The sequence below is a fragment of the Gallinula chloropus genome (assembly GCF_964237585.1).
Source record: "Gallinula chloropus genome assembly, chromosome: 3".
NCBI lineage: Eukaryota > Metazoa > Chordata > Aves > Gruiformes > Rallidae > Gallinula > Gallinula chloropus.
The window spans coordinates 13,198,512-13,224,247 of NC_140087.1; the positions used below are offsets into that span (position 1 = coordinate 13,198,512).

The 25,736-nt window shown below is 45.0% G+C and overlaps 1 protein-coding gene across 3 annotated transcripts in view; it reads right to left on the reverse strand.

The window, feature by feature from the left end:
- Positions 1-2,256: 2,256 nt before the first annotated feature.
- LIN28B (lin-28 homolog B) overlaps positions 2,257-25,736 on the reverse strand; it is a gene marked incomplete at both ends in the record, with an annotated part of 85,332 nt that continues 61,852 nt past the window's right edge. For all 3 annotated transcript variants that reach the window (XM_084261565.1, XM_084261563.1, XM_084261564.1), the window contains one exon: positions 2,257-2,626. In XM_084261565.1, the coding sequence (XP_084117691.1) occupies positions 2,257-2,626 (370 nt within the window). The remainder of the gene's footprint in view (positions 2,627-25,736) is intronic.

Consider the following 25,736-nt stretch of genomic DNA (forward strand, 5'->3'; position numbering starts at 1 on the left):
CTTTCAACAATAAGATAGGGTTTGGTATGTGCTCTTAGCAGTTCAGTCTGACTTTAGTGTGCACAGTGATTTCAAACAGCACCAATTAAAATCTGCCTGTTGAAAATATTTCCTCATCTCAGCTCTGAACTTCTTACATATAAACAGGGAATGACCAGTTTTCAAATCCACAATTGCCTATTTCTATAAGGAACTTTGGTTTAAATTTTCAAAGTGACCTAAGTTTTGCATCTTTGCTGTTTAACCTGGCTTTTACACCGGCTAGAAGGTTAAGCAATGCCACTTTGATTTGTCTACATAATTTAAATAAGTTTACCATCCTTACGTAAGGCAAGGAAGTTCTTCTCTAGAGATCTATCACATTCAATATCGTCAAAGGTAAGCTTTGCATTAACATACTGAGAACTTCAGTATAAACCAGCGAGAGTCTCGCAAACACTGGCAAGGAGTTCACCCAAAGTAACGTTCTCGAAACCGTGCCCTTCGCTGAGGTGTCTGATTACTACCTGTTTACTGAAGCAGCAGCAGCAGCAACAGTAAAAGTCTCATCTGGCAGGACAAGTGGGAAGGGGAAGGCCACGTAAGGAGTCAGCTGCGTACCTGTTGTAACTACCGGCTGCAAGAGTTACCACGGGTAGGGCCTTGGGTTGCTGTAGCCTTTCACACAGGCCCTTTCTTCGGTTTGATTATCCAAGCTTAAACCTACCTGACTGTTTCAAGCTCTAGCAGCCTGTGTTTATTGCCAATGTTAAGGATTATACAGGTTTCTCTAATTAACTCACATCCGCAAGGGGATCTGTCACAGTACGTTATCTTACGTATGACTTGGTAACTCAGGAGGTACAAATGGAAAGCGACTCAGAGTTTTGATAGGCTCCAACTCCATTAACCCCGAGTGAGAGCTGCAGCCCAGGGAGTCTCGCTCTGAGGCCACCAATCTTTCTCCTCTTTAACACAGAAGTGTGTGGTCCCAGCGCGCTCTGGACCAAGGCTGGTCAGCAACAGTCTCCAGTTTACAAGAGGCAGAAGATGCCCAGGGCTTCTGGCAGATTTGCAGGTCCCTTCCCTCAGGCTAGTCTGCAGCAGACACCTGCCCTTCTTGCCTGTACACATGCCGTATCATCAGCAAGGGAGGCTGGCTGAGCAACCCCAAGTACCCATCTACCTTTATTCCTAAGCAAATATTTATCCCAGGACCTCACTAGCTTTGCATTTTGTTTCAACACCAGAACAGACAACAACAACAAAAATCCCCAGGGAGTTCTCTCCATGGTATTTCAACAGAAAACAAAGGGGAAGTCCCTTCAAATTGAGGGCTGCTACTTGGGACCAAGAGAAGTTGCTGCTGCTGCTGCTACTGCCAACAAGGTCCCCTAGACAACCACAGAATACAAAGGGTCAAACAGGATGGTATCCTGATACCACTCAAAAGGGTCTGTTCGGTAACAACTTACACATTCTCCCCTACACAACAGTCATCTAAATTACAGTTACAATGATATTAACTTAACAAATCATTTTTGGGAAACCAGCACAGAAACTACACATTCATTGTCTTTTTTCTGGAGCTTTAAACTCCTCACTGCCAAAAGATGGTGGCAATGAGAGCCATGTTTAGTCATGACACTGCCCTGCACGGGCATTGTGGGGAGGGGGAGTTTTGCTACTTTGTGGACATGAGAAAGAAAGTAACTCAAATTGATGGCATGGGGGATGTCTTACTATCTTTAGTACCATATGGCATCTTTAAATTAGGACAGTATCCTTTGGTTCACAAGAGAAGTAACAGTCTTGATCTCAGTTCTGTGTGGGGGTTTTCAGGTTTGGTTTGGTTGCGAGTGACACTTCATGGGTTTTCTTGTTTGGGTTTTTTGGGGGGTTTTTGGAACACATTTGGTAATAGGTTCTAGGAATGAATTTGGGATTGTTTGTGGATAACGTGCCTATTGCTTCACAGTAATGTCTGGTGGGAGCTGGAGAGCGGTCTGATGGAAGAAAGACATAATTATAGATACGTACACATACACACACGCGTGCACACTCACACACACACAAACAGAAGGTAAAATGTAATGCACCCTGCTCAAATGTATTTTGCTTGGAGTGATTTGTCTATCAAAGAAAAAAAAAATTCACAGTTCCTCAACAGTAGTTAAAATTCCAGGTCAGCTACTGATAATGAAATTATTTCCCCTGTAATTGCATGAGGTAGACATCCCAAGAGGATAAAAAGAATGGAAAGTTATGACAAACGCTTTAAGTTTTTTTCCTTTTCTGAACAGAAGGCCCCTTCCTGCTCGGTTCTTCGGGCGACGCAGACAACTTACTCGACGAAGCTTCCTGTGGTGACCTGCCCGAGCGCTCCGAGATCTCTGACCTGCCCTCCTGAGAGTACGGTGGAGACGAGTAGCCGTGCGTCCCTCCTCCTTCTCTCGGGAAAGCAGAAGTGGAAGGCTGCGGTTCAGCTTCATGTCTTCCCTGAGAACTCGCGGGCTGCTGCGAGACAGTTTTATGGGGGCAGTTAGCCACCATGTGCATGATGCTCTGACAGTAATGGCACTTCTTTGGCTGTGGAGGTAGACTACATTCTTTAGCGTGGTGGTCGAGGCCACCGCAGTTGTAGCATCTAAAAAACAAAGACAGGCAGCTAGTTAGAAAACGCAGCATCGCTTTCTACGTCAGGTAAGCTCAGTGCAAACATGCACAAAGTCCGCACGGATATCTGTGGGTATCTGGCGTGGAAAGGGTTGGTGAGAGGTGGCTGCGGTGATGGCTTCTGTGAGCAGCTGCCAGAAGCTTCCCCCAGTCCGACAGAGCCAATGCCAGCGGGCTCCCGGACACTTTTCGCACCTTTCACTGGGGGGTGCCGGCCTGCGGGCCCGGCTCTCCCCGCGGGGCGCGGTCCTCGTCTCCCGGGCAGGGCCCGGCCCCACTAGAGGGCACCAGACACCCAGACATCCCGCTGCCGCCGCGGCGAACGCCTCTCTTCACCCGGGTGTCCGTAGCATTCAAGGTCTGCGAGCGCTAGCGCTTCACCACCTGACAGGAGGCAGGCACATCGCGCAGGGGGCGATGAGGCCGGGGCCCCCGAAGTGTGCCCGTGGCCGGGTCGGGGCCATAAAGAAACGAGAAGAGCAGAGATGCTCAGCCTCCGACATGACTGCGTCCTAACGGACACACCGCTTTCGGCCAGGGAAACCCCACCTTACCCAAGCGTGAGGAGGGGGTGCCCTGTCACTAGCCAGGCTCCCTCCCAGGGCCCGGTCCCTTGCTCGGCCAAATCACAGCGCACGGGCATGGGGGCCAAGCTCTTGCAGTGGTACAGGAGGTTCATAATGGCATTTATGGTTTTGATTCAAAATAAGGCCCTGGCAAGAGCCATAGAACAGGGCTTACTTGTTTTCTCTCAGAATTCCCAAACCCGCAAGCAAGCGGTGGTGACCCAGGGTGTCACCTTCAAAAGGCTGCTGGGAGCCCATGGATGGGCAAGGCCTTCTCCCTGGCTCTCAAAACCCACTAAATACTCTCCCATTGCTGTTGTTAGTCACGGGAGTCCAGAAGAAACCCCATGCAACTCCTTACTGAATCCTCTCTCTTTGTACCAGCCCCGGGAGGGGCAGTCCTGCCTCAGGTCGCACTCTAACACGCCATACAAAGAAATAATTATACGCCTTCGGCGCGGTGACCCGGTGCCAGTCATGTTCACCACTGAGCTGTTTTCCTGTGGTTTCTGTCCCTTTGTTCTACAAAACTTGCCCCGAATGTACAGACATTTAATTTATACTAATACAACGAGCCACTGCAGAGGACTACACCGACAATTTGGTTTGCTCTCCCTTAGCCATTAACTGATTTTAAAAAACAACAGGACAAGAGTCAACAAGGATTAAAAAAAGACCGTGGGTGCAAACAGTGCAAAACGTTCTGGCTTCAGCACAAATGGAAGTATTTTAAATTTCCAGCTTCCTGGAAAGTAGCAAGGAACTGTTTCAGCTAGTGTTTAGTCTGTATTTAGGTGAATATTCAGATACTACTCATCCCTCCAAACCCAGAAGTTTAGCCCATGCAAAGCTGTACGTACAGCTGGTGTCTCATCTACAGAATTCACTTGGAAATGCTATTGATAAAACCAAAGTATTTTTTAACAAGATTGCAAAATGGCTGTTAACATCTGCAAATCCACTCCAAGAAACGATTAATCCCTCAGTACTTCCCCTCTTCATCTCTCTTCTTCACTACTAGCAAGATACCAACCATGTCTTCATTTTAACAAACAACTGAAAAACCAGCCCAAGTTGCCCATGGCATGTTGCCATGCTCTAAAAGACTGACCTGTAAGGTAGAGAAATTAAAATGATGAACACAACTTCTTTATCCTTTCACACAGCATTGTAATTCAATTGCTGTATCTTCCCTAAAAATAAGTAAGAACCAAGAAACCAAGCCCATCACACTGAAATCTGCACTTCTATGATAATGGAAATAACTTATTTCAGGTGAACTGGTTCCATTTTTATGTCACCACTGCACTGAAGCTTTGTGTGACTTTTCAGTAGGATGTGAGACTATGCTTACAGTAGTTTGTCCACATATACTACAGAATAACCCCTGAAGACACACACAATATAAACCTTCCCTTGAATCAAGAAGAAAATAACATGTATAAGCCCCACTGCAATTTAGTATTGATTTCCCAGGCAAGATACTAAACATGTTGTAAGATACAAACATCCTGATCTAAGACCAAAACACCGAGCTTCCCCCCTAATTATTTTTTTTTAAACTGTAAGTTACTAAACAATATCCATCTGACTACTACTCCCCAAATCATTGCAGGCATTTCTAAATTAATAACCACTACTCAACAGTAGCATTCAGTCTTCTTAACCGGCATTCAGCTTTGCTTCCCTGACAAACTTTCTAAACACCTTCTGGATAAAATAAATAATAAGGAAATAACACTTGCAACTGGAAAAAAAACAAAAGAAAAGCAACAACAACCCCCCCTAAGGGCTTTGCATATTCACAAACATGGGGGTTTTTTATATTATAGTTTAGGTTGTATTAAAGAATGATGTTATTATCTTCATCAGTTTCCAGCAGTGCACTTGTTCCTGGGCTAAGTCTAGCATAATGCAGTGCAACATGGGAGCGTGTGGACAGCCTCAAAACTGTGCGTGTTATCCTGCTTCAGAACATACAATTTTATAGCTGTCAATGTATTTGCGTTCACTTCCTTTAATAGCACACGTGCTTGAAGAGGTTTAAAAAAGAAAAACGTTTGAAAATAGGTTAAAGGGCCTCAGTAGCAGGGTAGGTGGTAGCCACGGACAAATCAATTTCATCAGTCACTACGGTATGCACCGTGTTATCCAATTCACTGAACCATTTCACCCCACACCAATTGACCAAGAACCTGCTGTCAGGGCCCCTGCTTCCACTCAAGAAGCCTCCATCACCTTTTACATATATATTTATCTATACATCCTACTTCCAAAATATTGTAATACCTGTGTTTACTCCAACTGCCTCTAAAACATCACCATAAAATAAAACTATCAGCAGCAGTTGTGATTAAACTAGGATTTGGCTTTTCAGGAATGTGTTTTGTTACCAGCCAACTCAAGCACCTGGCTGAAGTGTCACACCAGAATGTCGTATGTGCTAGCCAGGGTGTGCCTGGACTTAAACAGGAGGGTGGTATTTATTCAGGTCTTTTAACTATTTATTCATTCCTTGTCAATCACTCCTACTGGGAGAACAGATCACACCCTGCTCTGAAACGCCTTCCCTCTCAAGGGATTTACACCAAAATGGAAGTGGTCAGCCACCCCAGAGCTTGCCAATGATAGACCACATGGCACATCCGTGCACACTAAGGTACAGTAATCACCCTTTTGTCCAAAACTCTTTGCTTCTCTCTGCTGTGCGTACTCACATTACAGCATCATGAAACCTGACAGTGTGCCATACGTGCACACCAGCCTATACATCCAGGTCTCTATAGACATATCGAGCATATACGTGCTGGCTCCTGCTATGAGAATGAGCAGATTCTCATTTAAGTATGTTCTAGAAACTCTATAGCTCAGCACAGCCACACCATGTATCTCTTCACTTCAGAAGCACCATGGACATAACATGTGTTAGCTCAAACACAACCTAGATGCTTATATACAAATTACATCATGAGATGAATAAAGGACAAAAAGCCCTTAAAAGTGCCATTATAGTAGAAGTAATTCTTATAATAAAAGCAACGGCAAGAAGGATTTGTTAAAAATAGAACTGTCTTTCTCACAGCATGCTCCCATGATTTACAAGGTAGCTTCAGGCTCAAAAAATAATGCAACAGAGTAAATAAAGAGATGGCAATTATCCTAATGGGAAATCCTTTATTCACTACAGCACTGTCAGGAAGGTGAATCAGGGTGATTTTCTGAAATGAAAAACATGAACGTTTTAATAAAGGAACACCCTGCAAACTTGTCTAGCATCGTATTTCCATGTTCTCAAGGAAACAGTAACACTAATACCTCCTAAGAACCTACTAAGAAGAGAGCATATAGCAAGGTTAAAAACCACTTCTAAATTCTCCTTCACTGTGGCTTTGTGATTGCACAGAACTGTACCTACCTATTAAAGGAAACACAAACATTCAAAGAGCATACAGATTCCAGCATAAACTATGCTGTATTGACTGCAATAAGCTGATGGCTGAAATTCATTAGAAGCACTCAGTTTCACAACCAAATGCAACCCGAAATACTCTCTAGCCTTCAGCTTTTTCCCTTGCCCCAGCAGTGAGTTCCAACTTGGGAAGCATACACTTTTAAAATTACAATGCCCCTGCCCCCCCCAGGGTAACAGCTTAGCTGAGCTAAGCAGTAAGGAGGGTAAGCACAACTGCTTGCTTCTTCATGCTGCTTTATAATATGATTTAGGTGATAATCCAATATATATGACAAGTAGAGCATCGTTTGTGTGGCTCCATTCTATTATCTGTTGAGAGAAGAAGCTTTAAAATGACCCTGATGACTGACTTTTTCTAAGGGGGGGAGGCCGGGGGGACGGGACAGGCTAAGGGGAGGGGTTAGCATCTACCAGGGACCGAAAAGGGAAGAAAGGGGGTACAGTCAGAGGAAGATGAAAATAATTAACCAGGATATTCCCTATACCTCTTTTGTTTTTCCTTTTTGAAGGTTATCAGGCAACAAAAAACCTGCATCTTGGCTAACAATGCTCCCACTTAGCAATGTAAATGCTTTGAAAAATGGCATGGTACTCTAACAATGTGCAAGTGAGATGCTTTTGCAACACACTGAGTGCCAACTAAGCACCTAAATCATCGCAGCAATATTTCAAATTGTACCTAAACATGCTTTTTTATTAATTACTTTTTCAATATACCTAAAGAAAAGCCGGTCCTTGCAGGCAGAACATGCAGCAGACCAATTCAACTACCCTATTCTGCTGTAAAGGGAGGTTAAACTATCCATGATCTAACAGAAATATGGCTCTTAGACAAAAAATAAGGTGTTTTCGTTTTCTAGGATTTCAGTGACTTGTCTTGAAACTCAGGCTGTGGGACAGTACAAGGGGATGCTTCTAGCTGGTGGATGTGAACACTTAGAAAAGCTCGGGGGGGGGTCTCTGCTCACCCAGGCACCACCACAAACAAGTGGGAAACACCTCCAACACCTCTGCAGTACTGAAAGAGGCTCTGGACTGTTGAGGATCTGCCAATTTCAAATAATCTTTCAGATAAATACAAGTATATTTTAATGGATTACTTAAATATTCCAGTAACCGAATCCTGGGTATCAAATCTGTTGCAGCAGCGCTCCAAAGAAGACTGACAGGCTCACATGTGACTGCTGCTAATCAGGCACCTCTCGTATGGTTCTGGATTATAAAACGACTAATCACTTTTACTTAATACAGGCATAACACGAAAACCTGCCTTGCTGAAAAGCTTACATTTAAAAGTGAGAAAGCTGTTTGAGTATTTTTTGAAACCAGGCACTAAAACAGAGAGCACATGCAGACCTCATCCTTTTAGAAAGCTGGAAATTCTGAAACTAAATATAAGGCTGGAGTTGCTGCAACTTAAAAACAGTCAGCGACTGCCCCAAGTAAAATTTTAAGAAGTTTGGTCAGCTGCCAGGGCAACAAGCTGCAGGAGCAGCAGGATGAGGAGGATGAGTCTCAGGGAGGCAATGGAGACCCCCATGCACCCTGAGCAGTGGCCAGTGCCCACAGCAGCCCCGCGCTGGGCAACCAGCTCCTCTACCATTTCACCCCTTCCTCCTCCACTCATACCGAGGGATTCCCTTGCAGGCACTGGTTCTGAAAGTTCCCCCCCCTTCCCGGAACCTTTTTAAGCAGCGTTAATTCCCAGGAGACACAAAGTCAGCCTGTGTCTTTTTACAAATCGCGGGGTGTGGGCGGGAGCCTTGCCGTGGTGCTGGCCGCGCTCCCTCCCCGCCGAGCTGTGCCCCGCAGCTGCCCCGCTCCCCGCACCCAGTGGAGGATGAAAACGTGGCCCAGCTTTTTTGTTTTTAAAGGATGAAAACCTACCCATGAGTCAACGAGACATACACAAGATGCACTGAACCTACACGCTCTGCCTGCACCCTCCAAGGAGGAAATTGCTGGAATGTTTCCTCTCACATTGCTGGGCTTTCGGCTGTTTTGTTTATTAATCTTTAATTCTTAAGCAGTTGAATGCAGGAGGAGAGAGCACAGGTAACTTTAAAAGTGGACCAATAAGGTATTAGCACTCAAGATACTAAATTAATGCTGAAAAAAAAATTAAGGTCAAATAAAACTATCTTGTTAAATAGAGAATGTAGCATCTTCATCAGAGTGATTATTGTGGGTCCAGCAAGCAGGGTCACACTAAGACAGGAAAACTTCACTAGCACCCTTGTTTACCAATCCATGAAAAAAACCCCCACCAAGACAGTTTAACTTTAAAACTGCAATTATTTTTAGCCGAGCACGTTGGAAAACAGTGTATTATCACTTCAGAATACAGCACATCGGGGCCACGTTTACATTTGTGCTGATCCTGCGCGCATTTGCTACCCTGAACCCCTTGTTCACACAAAACACCGTGCGGAGGCGACATGCTGGGGAAGTTAATTGCAGGCTGTTGTTCTTCGGTAAAATTCAGTTTGAAAATTTCCTGTCCTTTTCTAGCTTTTTGAGATGAAGAGAATTACCACCTTAGGGGAAAAAAAAAAACAACCCAAAACCCCAAACAAAAAAAAACCCCACAACCTCCGAAGGAAATAAAAAGACAATTTAATTTTTTTTTTAAAAAAAAAAAAGCTCATCTATTTCTCCTCCAAATTCTACAACACACGATAAGGTATCGGAGACTTTCAACTGCACGAGAAAAACAAGGTCCCTCCATTTTTTTAAGCCTGCCTTCTTTCATCTTGCAGATAGCCCCAGCAGGATGACACAACCCCACTGCCTGCAAGGCTTCCAATAACGCAGGGTCGAATATTGATGATGTTTACTCTTGTTACGAATAAATAAATAAGAATCCTCCCCTGTAAACTCATCGGATCGACTAGTTTTCTGTGGTTAGTTCTAAATCAATCTGTTTTCCCCGGTGTATGGCAGAAGTATTATCAATAGGTTACGGTCTTTTGTTGCTTGCGTTTCCCCTCCCCCATTCACCCCCCAACAAAGAAGCTGACAAACAACACGGGGCGTTTGCCTGATAAATCGGGCCTGTCGGGATACTATTTAGCTTAAGTTCGCGAGGAAATGAATTTAAATTCTGTTTAAAATCTGCTAATACTGGAAGGATATTTTCCTTTTTGTTTGGAGAACCGAGAACAAGGAGGAAACATAAAGGTTTGCTTCAAAATGCACAAAATGCAGCCTTTTTCTCCACAAAAATGGAAAAGGGCTACGCGGACAGCGGCTCTTAAAAATAACCTCAACGATGTTGTTTCCATTCTTTCTTCCTTCCCATGAAACCTTATCTCTGCCATCCACTCAGCTCTCTTTACAGGCATGGAAGAAAATTATTTTTCACATAATCAGATAAAAATCCTTATGAAATGCATCCTGACGGAGGAATGCTTTGGGCATACTTTCATTTGTTACAACAAAAGGGGTTTCTTTATATTGAGAGTTAAGAACTCCTGAAATAACAATTTACAAAGCGAGGCCTTTTTTTCTAAATAACATGAAAGATGGTTTTGCTCCAATGGTATCAATATAGTGTGGAAAGAATGTGTATCTTTTAATGGCTTTAACCCATCCAGATAAAGCTGATACAAGATCAGCGATGGTTTAAGTAAGTTATGTTTTAAACAGTCGTATATCATGCATTTCAAACATGAAATGTTACACCATGATTTCAAATAAGTCTACTACTACTGTTAAATCTTTTTGCATTACGAAACCACTCACAGAAACATTCTCAACCACAAATTTCCCTCATGAGCCTTAATTTCTGTAGGAAATAATAATAATAAAGGGATTTTAAATTAAAACAGCTCCGTGCGCAGTACTTTTAAAACCAGTTAAGCGTTTTCCATAGTTCATGCTGGTGGAAAGGCTGTCATGCAGCTTTGCTCTGGGTATCACTGCAATGTGTACCCACACTTGCACCCTATTCTCTAAATTAACTGGGCTGCAGCGCTGGGCAGGCGTGGGGGTGACCAGAACTAAGCAGACCTTGGCAGGCTGAGTTTGAAACCATTGCTGGGTGCCCCTGCTTCCAGCAGCACAGTTCAGTAACACCAGAAGTCTTCACAGAGCTGGCTTGAGCCTCCTGGCCATGTGGATAAGGATGCACGCTGCATAAAACCGGCTCAACTCTTTCCGGGTCAATGAGGTGCTGTTCATGAGCTAAGAGGCATGCCTGACCTTATCTGCCTCTCTGCAGAGCTGGTTCCAGGGTTTCTGCATCCACTGATCGGCTAATCCACTGAGCAGATAAAAGGGTAGTAGGTAATTAGGAATCAGTTGTTAAAAACTGCCATTTCCCTTTTGTTCCTTATTTTATCACTAAAGTTAGCAACAAATACAACTATCTAACTCCTTGCAACAGCAGGAAACAGCAAATGGCATCCTGGCTTGGTTGAGCACTGAAGCAAGCAGTGGTAGAGGAAGAGGAAGAAGGGTGCTCTGGAGGTTCATAACCTCTTCTTCCCCAGATACCGATTTAGAGTGATACAACTTTGGGTATGCCTTATAAATCCGTATCGTGCACACAGTTTCAGGCAGGGGTACAGACTGACTTAGACCCCAGCCTGGAGGTAGATTCTCCTGCTACATTCACTGCCTGCTTCACAAGTGTTGCGGATTGCAGGATTTGACCAGCGACTCTCATGTTCATTTCATTCCTGAGAAATGAAGAGGTGGCTCCTGCCCAACACACTCATCATGAGGAGGCCATGCCAGCTACCTCTATAGGGATTCCTTCCAGGGCTCATGGAATTGACAGCCACACGACATACACACAGAGCTCCCTTTTCCCAGCTGTGTAACAAAAGGATGTCAAACACGGTGGTTGGTTTTCCTTGAAATAGCACCTCTAAGTTCACACATTCAGTACCTGCAAGAACCATTAAGCCATTCAGATGTTCTACAGCCAAATTTCACTGGTAAGGGAAATCTGTATCGCTGACACACACTGACTGAGGAAAAACCAGCTCCTAATTCGCTTTTCTAAATTTGTGTCTTAAGATGTCCAAAACGGGCTAGCTCCATATATTCACGTTATACTAAATGTCTGGGTTCAGCATTTTCTACCTCACATTTTTGACTCTTAAAGAAAAAAAAATAATCAAACCTTTTCACATCAAAATGCAGAAGCAACAATATAAGTGTGAAAAGATGGTACCAGCTGCAACAGGATTAAGCCTCATATGTTAAAGCTTTTAATTCCCACCTGAGGCAGGTATTTCTGTTGTGCCACACTGCCTGATCCCTGAGAATTAAGAGTGAAATAAGGCCATTTTCTACTATTCCACCCCATCTCACCACCAGAGATTTATCTTTGTTGTTAATTCTCTCTACAGCTGTCTACATAAAAATACAACCCCCATTTGTGCATATAAGAATGCTGTTAATTCAAAATTTGGTGTCTCCCTTTTCTTAGTTTGGTGTCAGGATGGCAAATCTCATGCACAAATTTGAGCTCAATACTTCTTGCTCTGAATTCTGTTAATTCTGTGTACAGTAAAAAATAACGTAGCCTAACTGAAAGCATTTCACTACGTGTAGTAACCTACATCACTTAATCCTTCTTGGTTATGATTATGCAGAATAAATGATATCACTCCAGTAAAACCATTAACAGTAAGGGTAATAAAACCTTTTAAAAAGATTGCATCTTCTCAGAAACAGCAATGTAATAGTCCTAATTCTGCTCTTCAGTCACATGGGTGTAAATCTGGAGCAACTTTGGTGCCTTCACTGAGCTTATTCTCCATTAACTTTAACAGTGCAACCAACAAAAGAATGTCCCACTGCCTATGAATAGTCACACTGCAGTAGGCAAGGCTGGTAGCAGAGGCCAGGCTGACACAAGCTGCCAGGCAACACAGCAATGCCCCTCAGTTCCACCTGTAAATCCGTGTTTGCTGGTTGATGGAACACTTGAAAGCAGAACACAGAGCAAATCTCAAAGTTGAAAAGAGAAAACCAAACAATTATGGCCAAGGTAGAGGAGTGAGACGTTCCATTCTTCTGCCCGTTTATACTCAGCCTTCCAGGTCAAGAAAGAAAGAACGAACCTTTTCAAAAGTAAGGGTGTTTAGAGGGCAAGGTTCACAGTTTTCCTGGCATGACTGATGAAGTCTGCATCAGTTTTAGATAAAACAGGAACCCCAGACTTAACTGCTTGAAAGCAGAGAACAATTCAGATTGGGGCATCTCAGTGGCAATCAATGCAAGGGGACAGCAATTTACAGGTTGGACAGTGGGTACACTGGCCAAAGAAAAACAGATATGCTCACCCAGCACATCACAACCTGAAGGTCTGGTCAGAAATTCATACCCAAGCCACAACTTCAGTTACAGAAGCCCTGAATGTACAATTTTAGAAGCAGTCACGAAACAGAAGAATTTGATTAATGTCAGGATCATGTACGTGCCTTAGCAATCCATCTATATGCTAAACCAAACCACTTTCCAGTTATCCAGCAGCATTCACTGTGCAAGGCAGGAAAACTCTATATTCAGGAAGCACATGGGAGGCAGAAAGTGGAACACATTTTTAATGCAAGCCCTGACGTTGCCCCTCTACTCTGTTGTGGTGATACCTCACCTGAGTACTGTGTCCAGCTGTGCAGTCCCAAGTACCAGACAGACATGGTGTTGCTGGACCAAGTCCAGGCGAGGGCCACAAAGATGACTGGGGGCTGGAGCATCTCTCCTATGGAGACAGGCTGAGAGAGCTGGGCTTCTTCAGCCTGCAGAAGAGAAGGCTCTAGCTAGACCTTAGAGAAGCCTTCCAGTACCTAAAGAGGGCCTACAAGAAAGCTAGAGAGGGGCTGGCTATCAGGGAGTGGAGTGATAGGACAAGGAAGAATGGTTTTAAACTAAAATAGGGCAGATGTAGACCTGACATTAGGAAGAAATTCTTTCCTGTGAGGGCGGTGGGGCCCTGGCACAGGCTGCCCAGAGAAGCTGTGGCTGCCCCCTCCCTGGCAGTGTTCAAGGCCAGGTTGGATGGGGCTTTGAGCAACCTGGTCTAGTGGAGGGTGTCCCTGCCCATGGCAAGGGACTGGGACTAGATAATCTGTAAGGTCCCTTCCAACCCAAACCATTCTAGGACTCTATGATTTTATGATTCTATGAATTGAACCTCTGGTTGGTGTGGAAGGCAGGATGTGTATCTCCACAGTCACTTATGTGAAACGTGCACAGGCCAGCGAGGTACTGAATTTCTTTTGTGGGGGGAAATGGTTATAATAAGTTCTTCCATTCTGGAGCGCAAATTCCAACTTCTGTTCACAGGAAAGGATTGTTCAGTTATGCTGGTAGCCTGTCTGATCTCCTGCAATCCCAAGCTCTGGAGGCAGGTTAGAAGACACGGAAAGGTGATTGGGACATACTACAGTGGCTAGGAATGGAACATACCATATATCAAATCCATAGGAATCCCTAGGATTTCATTAGCCTTGACTGAAACCTAGTTTCTTCCTGCATTAGCGATTATTTGCCATACTACTATGAGATTGTGGAGACAAGTCTTACTATTCATTGAACAGTTAATTATTTCAGTGATAGACCTTCCATAGGAAAAACTGCGAGAATCCTACTCCCACAAGATCTTAAAATACTGCAGCTGAACTGGCTGGGGCAGTGGATCTGAACTCAGCTAGACACAACTGGAACTGGTTTTGTGTCGTATGTGTTGTGTGTCCCCCTCAACCCCCAGATAAATGCCCGTTGCTTGGTACAGAGAGCAGGGAAGCAGCGTGAGGGAGCCCAGCTGCTCAGCACCATGCCAGAGCAGGTCCCCTACCTGACAAGTCAGTGTCCTCTATTTCCATGAGCACACCCTCCACTCAGGCTCTCCAGAGAAGTGACATACAGCTGCCACGACCCTCAATCTGTGCAATAAGAAATTGTATTGGGTGGGATGTCACAGTTCAGTATCTGTGCTACTTCACCACTGTAAAAATCCAAGTGGTTTGTGATGCTGCTTCCACCACTGGGTGTAATCCTCCTGCAAACAGGCAGTGACTCCTGTTCCCCCAGTGAAGATGAGAAGCCCCTGTCTCTTAGATAAAATTTACTAATACTTCTTCAAAAGGGACCAGACCTTTAAAAGTCTGACACTTCCCACACTACTTCTAGATAATTCTGGGAACAAACCATTTATTATTAAACAAGCTTCACTCTTGAAAACCTGTGAGGCCAGAAAGCCTTGCTCCTAAAGCAAGATCCCTTTGCTCCTTCTCTTTACAAACCTCCTAATTCTAAATATCCAAAATACCTGGAAATACCTAGTACCATATAACCACAGCGTGGAGGGAGACTGTGTTCCTCACACAGGGCTCTGGAATTCAAGCACAGCCCATAAATTTCCTTCATGAGAAGTCTCATCCTTCCCAGGCTCCAAAGCTGGTGAAGGAGAGCACGGCGTCACCTTTCTCCATCACAGGCAGCCTGTGTGACCTTGTCATGCACAATCAAATATTTACAGGTATTTAAAAGCCTAAACCCCACTGGCTTCAGAGGTAAGCAAGATCCTCGTAGCTTTGAGGATCTGAGTCTGTGCCCCTCAGGATTATATCTAGTAAAGCAAGGGGAAAAAAAGAAGTTATGGTCACAATCACGAGGCCAGAAATTAACTGGCATTCATTGAACTAGAGAAGGAATCAAGAACATCCTGAGCAATGCATAAAATACCTGATTTTTAAATTTTGTCTTTGTTATGTTATGGCTATTTCATAACTGCCCAACTAGTGGGATGTAAAGTCATAGAGAAGTTGTGGAAAGTCATTTCACTTAAGTATACAACCCAAACATTACATGGAAAATCAGGGCTATCAAGAGCTTAATTGGACTTCGCACAAATGCAGAAAAGCCCTCCACATGACTTTTTAATTCCCTGTTGGCAGGAAGCACAAAAATGAGAGTCAGATGTGGGAAACACACGCTTTCGACACAGTGTAAAGGGCTGCACCAGAATGTCTTCAACAAACTACTGTGCTTAGCTTTTATCCCAGTTTCCTGCAAAGCCTTGCACAGCAACTGCCACTGCTGCTTGCTGTCTTGGCAGCATCGGCGACAGCTCCTGGGGTGCCCTTCTGTTTTCACACTGTACTGTGAGACAAGCCAGCCAACAGTATGCCGTGCCAGGCAGGATACAGACAACTGCCAGGGATCCTGCTCAAGTGCTGAAACCCATCAAGAACAGCAAGCAGTGACCAGGACTCCAGCTCAACTACTTTGCATTTCATTCATAGCTTTTCTTTGGTAATGTGAAAATAAATGGAAGATAATGACCCAGTAAATAGCCCCCTTTTCAAGAGGTACAATCTGTCTGCAGTAACTATAACTGCTAGCCAGTTCTCAACAAGAAAAGTTTTCTGTTAATTCATCTACTTTTTTTCAGTTTGTAGTGTTTGTTTAGCTTGGTTCACATCACACCTCCAGTTTCGAGGCAAAATCATAAACCATTGCATTGGCACAACTGCGGGTGTGATAAACACTGGGAGGAGGTGGGAGGGAGTAGATGAAGCAGTGAGATTCCCATCGTCCTTAAACGCTCTTGTCAGAGGAACTGCATTCTGTAACCACACCCTGCGCCTGGGACTCAACCCTGGTCACAGTACACACGTGGCCTTCACACAGATCTATACCGGATTCCTACCTGGGTTCATTAATGTGTCAATCACAATGTTTCATTTAGCTCATCTGCACCAGTAGGAGTGTGTCTGTGAAAGATGGATGGAAGAATCACGCACTCCAAGTCCAGGCACGAGATGCAGATACTGAATTCAGTTTTGTGAACAGGGTGGCTGTGGCTGAACTCCCTTTCAGTTAGAGACAATGAGCTGGAAACGAACTTAATTCACAAAGTAGCAGAGTTGGCTGCAAAGTGAGCTTGGAGTAAATACACACTACATAAAGCACAGACAGGTATTATCAAGATGGGGCTGGAGTCAAAAGCTGCTGCTCACAGACAGAAAGCAGTCTGGTAGCTAAAAAGGGAGAAGGGAATGTCAGTGGTTTTGTGACCAATTAGTTGTAAGTTGACTTCTCAGCTCTATTTACGCTGCCTGCAGTTACCCCAAATACAGTGAGCAGAAAGCCGCTGAGAACAGCTTAGCAACTTTGACATGCCCATCAAACAGGATCTTACAATAATCACGGCTGTGGTTACAGGGCTGCTGTATACAGTCAGAAACTAACAGGTAATGCTGAAGGATATCCCTGTCCTTGTTAGGGAGATGAAAGGGCATCATAGAGGGGCATCACAGAGGGGCTGCGAGCGTGGTTAGAGAGTTGGGTAACAGAAGTGTGGTAAGCAAGGACAGAGCCATCCATACCAACCCCTCTACTAAGGCATGTAGCAGAGGTGGATGCCCTTCACCACCAGTGATACTGGCTGACCTGCTCGCAAAGCCTGGGAGGCACGAAGCAACTGCAGCGCTGTTGAACCTGGCGAGGCTGCAGCCAACCTATCATCAGCCCCACCACAGCGGCACTGCACAGCTCACCGAGGAGGAAGCTCGGTGCTGCCGCATGCTTGCTCAGGGCCTTCCTACACCAGAGTGCTAGCATCGCTAGGATAACTGTTAGTCAACAACATCTGCTGGTTTTCTGGTATGCATCTTTAACTGCTTAACTTCAGCAGGAGCATGAAGTTCTACTCTGTTACCGAACTCATGATTTGGGATTGAAGGCAGACAAGTTGGCTAAGTTTCTTTTTGCTGTTCAGTGCAGCACTTGCCCTCCCCTGTGGATTGCCTTCAGCACCTGTGCAGCAACAACTCTGGAAATTACCTCAGATCTTTACCACAGAGTTAACTGCTCAAATGCTTCTCTCACAGATCATAAAACAGCCTCATAACTGAATTATCAACTTTGATATTCATTCAGTAACAACTGAATTTTAGTTCACGAATGGGACAGTCTATAGGACAGATGCCTTGAAGCATCTCAAAGCTGAGACAAGGAACAGGATTTCTGAAAAATGCTGTGATAATGCCAATGCTTTATTATACTTAATGGCATAGAGACTGACAGGCAAACATGCCTGTTGATATGCCATTGGCTCTCTACAGCTAGAATTTTTTTAAAGGTCACAATTTGCCCTGGTTAACTATTCTATTATCTAAGTATTTTGGTGGCTGTGAAAGCACCATGCTTTACAACAGAACTCATTTCCATGTATCTGTATCCCTTTTAGTTTAAAAGTGGATTGGATTTCTCAGGTTACCGTACCAGAATGCCAGTGGTAACATTTCTTAGGCCTCCAGCAATTTCTGCTGTTAGCTCAATCCATCCACTAATATTATAATTCCTTAAAATATTTTGAGTAAACAGTATTTGACCATAATTCTAACTTGCTGACAGGAATTTTTGTTTGTAAATGATGTAGTCAACAGCTTCCCCCCCCCCTATTTTCCAAGTAGTACTTAAAAGTTATCTAAATGCTACTACTCCCTATCTTTCAAAGAGCATCAGTACCAACTGTGTTTAGCACACGTTAGGAGACCCTTTGTCACGTGTGTTTAGAGCGGTGCTCCCTCTGGTCCGGCTCCAAAGTTAAAGCATCTGAAGTGTAAATTGTGTGTGACACAGCCAAGGAAACCCACTTTACTTTAACCTTGTTATCGGTGAGCCAGATGGAACTGCTGAGGCCACCCATTGTTCAGGTTTGCATTTTTGTGTAATGCCATGGTGTAGGTCCATAGGGCCTCATGAATTCCCCTCCTCTGAATATATACTGTGCTGTTAAAGGCACTGAAAGGATCAAGCTCTGCTCTGAGAGCAGCTGGCTTTGTATTTTTTTAATGGTTGTTAGCAGCAGCAGCAGGTCCATTCTACTCCCCCGTTCTCCCCCTGCCCTTCTTAAAACCCTGATCTGTCGATTCTTGAGTGAAACCAAACTCTAACTCTGTCTGTGCAGCACATCACACATTACCTCAGGTTCATTCCCCAAATATTCATCAAAAAATCTCAGATTCTCCCTCCCTTGCAGCCTCACACCCTGCCCCAGTGGTTCTCAATCACACGAATAATCATCACCAAATTCAGCAACATCAGGTCACAGTATCTTCCCTACCAAACCCGGGACATCCGTGCCCGCATAATTTTCATTACTGATCATCGCCTGCTGAAAACTTGGTCAGATTTCCCTGTCTCGACCTCTTTTGTGGCTTTAAGATGAAAACAGAAGCAGCAGTGGTTTTGAGTGAAGATAGCCCACAGCAGACTCTTCAGTCTGAGAAATACAGGGAAACCTGTAAATTGCTAAATGCCAAGGCACATCTGTACAGAGCTTGTGATGTAGGTAACATCTCGCAACGCCTGTGCTGCGATGCAGCAATGTCAGACACTGGCTGACGAAAAGCTGCACCACACGATGTAACAGAGGTGATGAAAAACCCACATGACTACAGCTGGCTGCCTAGCAGGCTTCCAGCTGTGCTGTGAGATACCAGAAGGTGTTGGCGGCTGGGAGAGAGGAGCACAGTTCTCCCCATTTACTCCAGCTGTGGTACATGCTGTTCTGAACCATGTGAGAAAAGCAAGGCCCTTCCCCCCTCAATGGACTGCCATCAGAAAGCCAAACTGCACCTCTCAGAAAGGAGACTGCAGCCAAAAATGACCAAATTGCACCACCAACCACCAAATAATGCATTTGCCCCTTTGTGAGAGGCTCCTGAAGACAATGAGGTAGCACGACCTGTGAATGATATTAGAGGGATGCTGCAAACAATTACCTGTTGTTAGACAAACTGCACAGAACCTTTTGCAACACTGGGGCTGATCAGGTTATTAAAAGGGCTGAGAAACCATAATCAATACTTAGAGCAAACTCCCTGACCTGTTACTGGCTGAGAAAGGAAGGAAAACCTCCTCCCAGATGCTGACTACCAGGTCAGTGCTGCATCTGGTGCAGCAGACACACTGCTCATTGAAACCTATTATACTCCTGCTGTTTCCAGCTGACACACGTGCCTTTGGGCAGAGGAGCCAGGAGGCGCCTGAAGCTCAGCAGTGACGTGTTTGCTGTAGTGTGACCCAGAGTAGGGAATCAACCACCTGATCGTTTCTTTTATCTTTCCCCAAGCTGGTTTAGATGCCATCGGGAACAGCAGCTTCCTCCTTCCTACATGCTCCCCACAAGCAGAAAAATCCCAGCCAAACTCCTTCCTGTGGTTCCTATAACCTGACATAAAAGCTCTGAGGCAACCATGGCTGGATGGAAGACGAGTGAATTGGGAACCACAGGAAAGACACAGCAGCAGGAAAAAGGGAAGACATGGTAATCCCTACTTGCCCCCCACAGTAAGGAGGTCAGTTTAAATCCTGTTCCTTGACTCTTTATCTTTTACATAAATAGTAGGGTGCAGCAAAGGAAAGTTAAAAATAACCTGAATATTTCTTTAATATGGTTGTCCTTAAAGGCTGGCTAGATGCTACAGAGTGGCTCAGTGGGACACACTGCACAACATATGGAAGTATGGAAACATATAGAAACATACACTCACTATGTTATTCAAAACATTTCTAATTCCAAATCATAAGTCACAGGGGAACAAAGGAGGCTCAAAACCAAGTGACGCTCTTAAGCTCAGTAAACTATTTTTTACCCATTCCAGAGTTTATGGGATAAACCTTATTTTAACTGATCATCTTCCCTTGAGCACTGGAACAGATCCTTTGTGAAGGCCAGATCACCTTTAGCACATCTCCATTGCCTAAAAAATATTCTATCTAGCCAAATATAAATGCCAGGTAAGGTACAATAATAAAGGTAATGCACAATTTGCAGCTGATCAACTAACACTGCACCTTGCTCTAGTTTTCCCCAGTCCTCTCTTATTAATATGCAGGAGGTTGTACGTATTTTGTGATTGGACTGGCTTGACTGCTGTTGCCTGCAGTTCTTATGTCCTTCTTTCACCAGCACTCTTTGGCCCTAAGTCCACATCCCGAGGCAAAAGCTGTTAATAACCCCGGACTACTGACACTCAGTACATTAGCACCCCTAGGATGGGGAGCGTATGGCCCTCCTGATTTCAGCATGCTGACCTTCCTTGAAGCTCTCTGTCTTTCAGAAGCGGCTGTCTGCATTTCCATACTGTACCTGCCTCTTGCCACTGAGTTAAAATCACATGTGTATCTGCTAAAGAAAATAGCTGCAAAATCATTTTTCCTATGATGTCTTGTAGAATCAATTAGTTCAGCTGGCAACTCTCCTCTGATGATAACAACAAGAAAACCTTCTGCTGTCTTATATAAAGAGAAGTAATCAATAGATCAGGACTTCAGATGCCATTATCACACTCTTTGTACAACAGGAACTCTGAATAACATTAGTATCACTGTTAGAGCTTTATCATAAATCAGTACATTACTTTTAAAATGTCCTGTTGTGGGGTTTGTTTAAGGTACTTGTTTCACTGTCCTGGTAGCAGGGTAATTGGAAGATCTGCAATAAAACTAGTTTGCTACTTCAACACAGCAAATTAGCATTTTATAACATACTTTCTGTACTTCATCAATAATTAGGAATGCTTTGAAAATTCACTGATTCCTAGCAAAGCCTAGGAAAATACACGTGTCTGGAAACACCAGGGAATATACCCTTTCCTTTTTTGGAAGGCTGGAAAGCACAACATTGAATGGGTTATGTACTGAGTTTCACAAGATTACCAACAGCTATGCATACCTTTCAGCATTACACTACTCCTAGCTTTAAGTGCTTATTTTATATAATCCTTTCTTTCCATTCAGTGGGAAAAGGTCCCCTGAAGAACCTTCATTAGGAAAGCGGAAACATTAACTTCTTGCGCATTACACACAAATGCTCTGTAATTGATGCATAAAGTGAAATAAAGGAGAAAGAATATGGTTTCTGCTACTGTATGTGAAATTTGTTATTTGTTTTCGTGTCACAAAGGTGGCAGGTTATTATTTCAGTGCATTTAAGTTCCAAAGTACAACTCTGTAACACTCTTAAGATAACATAAGCTATGTGAAATAGTGGAACATGACAATAGGAAATGCCAGGTTTAGTACGTAACTCCAGTTGTCCTCACATCATTCACAGCAGCTCAAACTAATACAACAGAAGCAGGAAAAAAAAATAAGCAGACTGTTTAGAGGAAGCTGGTGGGGGGGGGAAGGAAGAGCTGTGATTACACCACACGCTGCACTCCTTCAAGCCCACCGCTTGCATTTGGCAAGTTCTGAGGAGCAGCAGGAAAGGAACTGAGAAACTACCAGTGCACGTGTGCTGCTCTGCCATGCTGACACACCAGACTAGGAGTTGATGGTGCATTAAGCCTGACCTCTGCAGCTTTTAAAGGGTGCTCCCTCTGTCCCACGGGCATGTTGGGCAGAGCTGAGGAATGCTGCTCCCCTTGCCCATCAGCTGCCAACGTCCTGGTACTGCACAGTTTAATAGTCAGATCAGTGGTGCAGGAGCACCAAAACATCTAAAATAGGTAGGATTTGCTTTTCTCATCCTGTTTTCTTTGCCTGGCTGGGGAAACCACAAGCTGCAGCCCTGCTAAAAGCAGGGACCATCATTCTTGGGGGGAACTGGTGTGCAGTAGGATCTTCAGGACTGCTCAGCAGTCATAGAATCACAGAAGCTGACAGGGGAAGCTCAAATAGAAAAGGTTGTGCCTGGGATGCTCCCCAAAGCCTCTTGTGAGAATCGCAGAATGGTTTGGGTTGGAAGGGACCTTAAAGATCATCAAGTTCCACAGGCAGGGACACCTCTCACTGGACCAGGCTGTTTGAGGGCCCACCCAACCTGGCCTTGCCTGTTTACACCTCTGGCCTTTTTGAGGCCAAACTCAAGTGCCCACTGGGTTTTGTGCTCCTGATGCTTTCCTTCAGTGAACCCTGCTGCCTCTTAAATCAGCATCTGCAGCCCTCTCATCACTCCTACTACCGGCCACACCAAGCAGAGCGTGTAACAGGCTGAGCTGCCTGTAGTTTTGTACTCCAGGATAAACCCACCGGAACACCAAGCTGCTACCAAGCTGCATCCCCAGCTCTGCCACCACCCTATCCATCTGCTCCTGAGTACCGCTTCCCCCCCCCCCCACCCAGGATTAGCTTTCCTCAGTTACGCTCCCTGAACTGGCTCTCTGCAGGATTAGATCAGCACCAGCGACCCCGCAGGGAGAGGACCACAGCGCTGGCTGGGGGTGCAGGGGGAGCGCGGCAGCCTGCTGGCCACCCTGCAGTTTTGCGCCCTGGCTTACAGAGCCAGGGGCAGCACCCATTCGAAGTCACAGTTCCCCTACAGGAAAAAACAACCAACGGGGATTCAGTCTGTTGATGCTGCCCAGTGTCTGTGAGATTCCTGTTTCTGCAGCTTGTGCTACGCAGTGCGGGAAGATCAACCACAGCAAACCCAAGTATGCGTTACCCTTGAAGCCGGTGCAGTATCGCTTCCTGAAAGTCACTGTATTTTCACATTAACCGTGGTGTCTCTTCTAACAAGGGAAAACACCCTGAAAGACAATTTGTCAGCTGCAAATAAACCCCCCACAAGCCCCAAGAAGTTCAGTTGGATGGTGAAGTGTGTCTTTGGCTGACGACTTCTGGGGTGATTGTTGGGGAGAGTTTTGGCAGGCCTAGACCAGACATAGCTGAAGGCTAGCTGTGTCTCCCCAGGGACTGCCACTGCAGTCAGAGTCCCAAGACCCGGCTAATATATTAGTGGACACAGGCATGTAATAGAGAACCAGCCACTGAGGGTTCATTCTCTCACTATTTGGCATTCATAATTTAAAAGGGCATACAAAAAAACCCAAACCAAAACAAACCCAAACAACCACCCACTCAGGACGTTCAGTGCTTACATCAACAATAACCTAAATGTGCAGTTAAGTGTGTAGAAGAGCACTAATTTTAAGTTAACCCCCCAATCAGAATGAATCTGTCTTGAAGCACACACACCCCCCAGCCCCCCTCTCCGAGAAAAACTATGGTCTGGGGCTGGGCCAAAGCCACCTCTGTACCTTCCCCATCTGCTGAGGGGTACATACCAATCAAGTCACACAGGGTAGCTGACCTGACCAGACCGCAGGCTTCATCTTTCAACCAAAGAGTCTCTTTTCCTGTGTACAAAGACACTGCAGCACAAGCAGGATTAAGTTGTTGGCATGCTCTGCCAAACAGGCCTCCAGGCCCGCACCTATTACAGCATCCTCAGGAAAACTCTCCTGGCTATGGTGCTTGATTGTCTCAGCCCACGGGTGGTTTGGCAGTGTCACAAGTGCTACTTGTATGAAATACCAAAAAGGGAATTTTACAAGTCTTTACAGTTGGGCTGTGCAACCCATCCTCTTCCAGGAGGGGCCACTACTAAGGGACACCTGAGCCTGCTCATCCACTTCCCATACATAGAGCAGCAGCATAACCCTGACCTTCAGGCCACATACATGGCCTCCTTCCTCCAATGGTCCATGCACAACCAGGAAAACCAGCTCCAGGGTTACACACCAGGCACAGCACTCTTACAGGGACCCTGGTACTCAACAACAAGCCATTCCCCCACCAGACTTCAGCACCACCACTGCTGCAGCACACATCTTTGTTCTTGTGGGCTTTCACAGGTAACGGACACGCCACACACATAGAGAGCCTGGGACTCCTGGGTTGTCTACACTAGGGTGAGTACCCAGCCTGCCCCAGCAGAGAGCTGTACTCCAGCCAGGGAGAGCCCAGCCAGTCAGGCATCTGCAACCAGGAGTGCAAAGCACAGAGCCACAGTCTGTGCTCTTCTGTCTCTTGGTCAGCTGGAGGCTGACCCATGTTTGGCACTCCTCTTCCTCTGAATCAGGTGAAACATAGCCATTAAAGAAGCTGCTCACCTTTGTATGGGGAAGACAGAGACAAAAGGAAGGTGAGTGATACAACCCACCTGATTTGGGGCTGAAGTATTATGAAGTCCTGTCTGCCGGCACTGGAAGCCATCAGTCCACAGAAAGCACCATGTTGGATCCATTTCTGCTTCCATCTGCTGTGGAGAGGTGAGCACTGCCCACCTACCACTTCCTCTTAATCCAGTCAGCCCCAGTCCCACACATGACCTAGTTCATATCCATGCTCCTTACATGGGCAAGACCGTAGATACAAAGATATCAGTACTTCTGTTGTTACCTGGCCTAATGAGAGGAAGCTAACAGCTACAGCAGCACAGCTTCATTCTGTCCAATACCTCATACTGCAAAGGGAAGTAACATAAAGCAAAGCACTCTAGGATGCACTAGCAGAGAGAGCTGGGAGAAAGCAGCATGAGCTGTGGCCACACTGACTACACAGACTGGGGACTGTTGGCTGGTTAGAGGAAGATGCCCTACTGATGCAACGCATGCAGCATCTTTTAGAGGAAGCCAGTCATGAGGCGCCCCAGCCACCAGTGACTGCAATAAACTAAACTGGGTTACAAAGCCAGCATTTGCCATGTTGCCCTGTGTCCCTTCTTTACATGACAACCTCTGTGCAGCTCACCTGCTGCTAGCTTGCTATAGCAAGGGAGTACTACTGACAGCGTAAAGGAAGAGACACGAATCAGCTCCTGTCAGCTTTACCGTGCAACTAAAAAACAATGTTGTTTTGGGATTTTTAACTGATGAGGTCATCAACGTGTACATTTTGTTCTCATCTCTTGTTAAATCATCTTCCTTTTGATACCCACTTTCTTCAATGCAGCTGATGCAAATTTTCATCAATCTATTATCACAGAATCACAAGATTGGAAAAGACCTTTGAAGATCATCAAGTCGAACCATTCCCATCCTAAGCTAAACCATATCCCTAAGTACATCTATCCTTTTTTTGATCACATCCAGGGATGGTGACTCAACCACCTCCCTGGGCAGCCTGTTCCAGGCCCTGACAACTCTTCCAGTAAAAATTTTTTTCTAATGTCCAATCTAAACCTGCCCTGGCACAGCTTCATGCCATTTCCCCTTGTTCTATTCTCCTGTTACTCGGGTGAAGAGACCATTGCCCACCTCTCTACAACCTCCCTTCAGTAG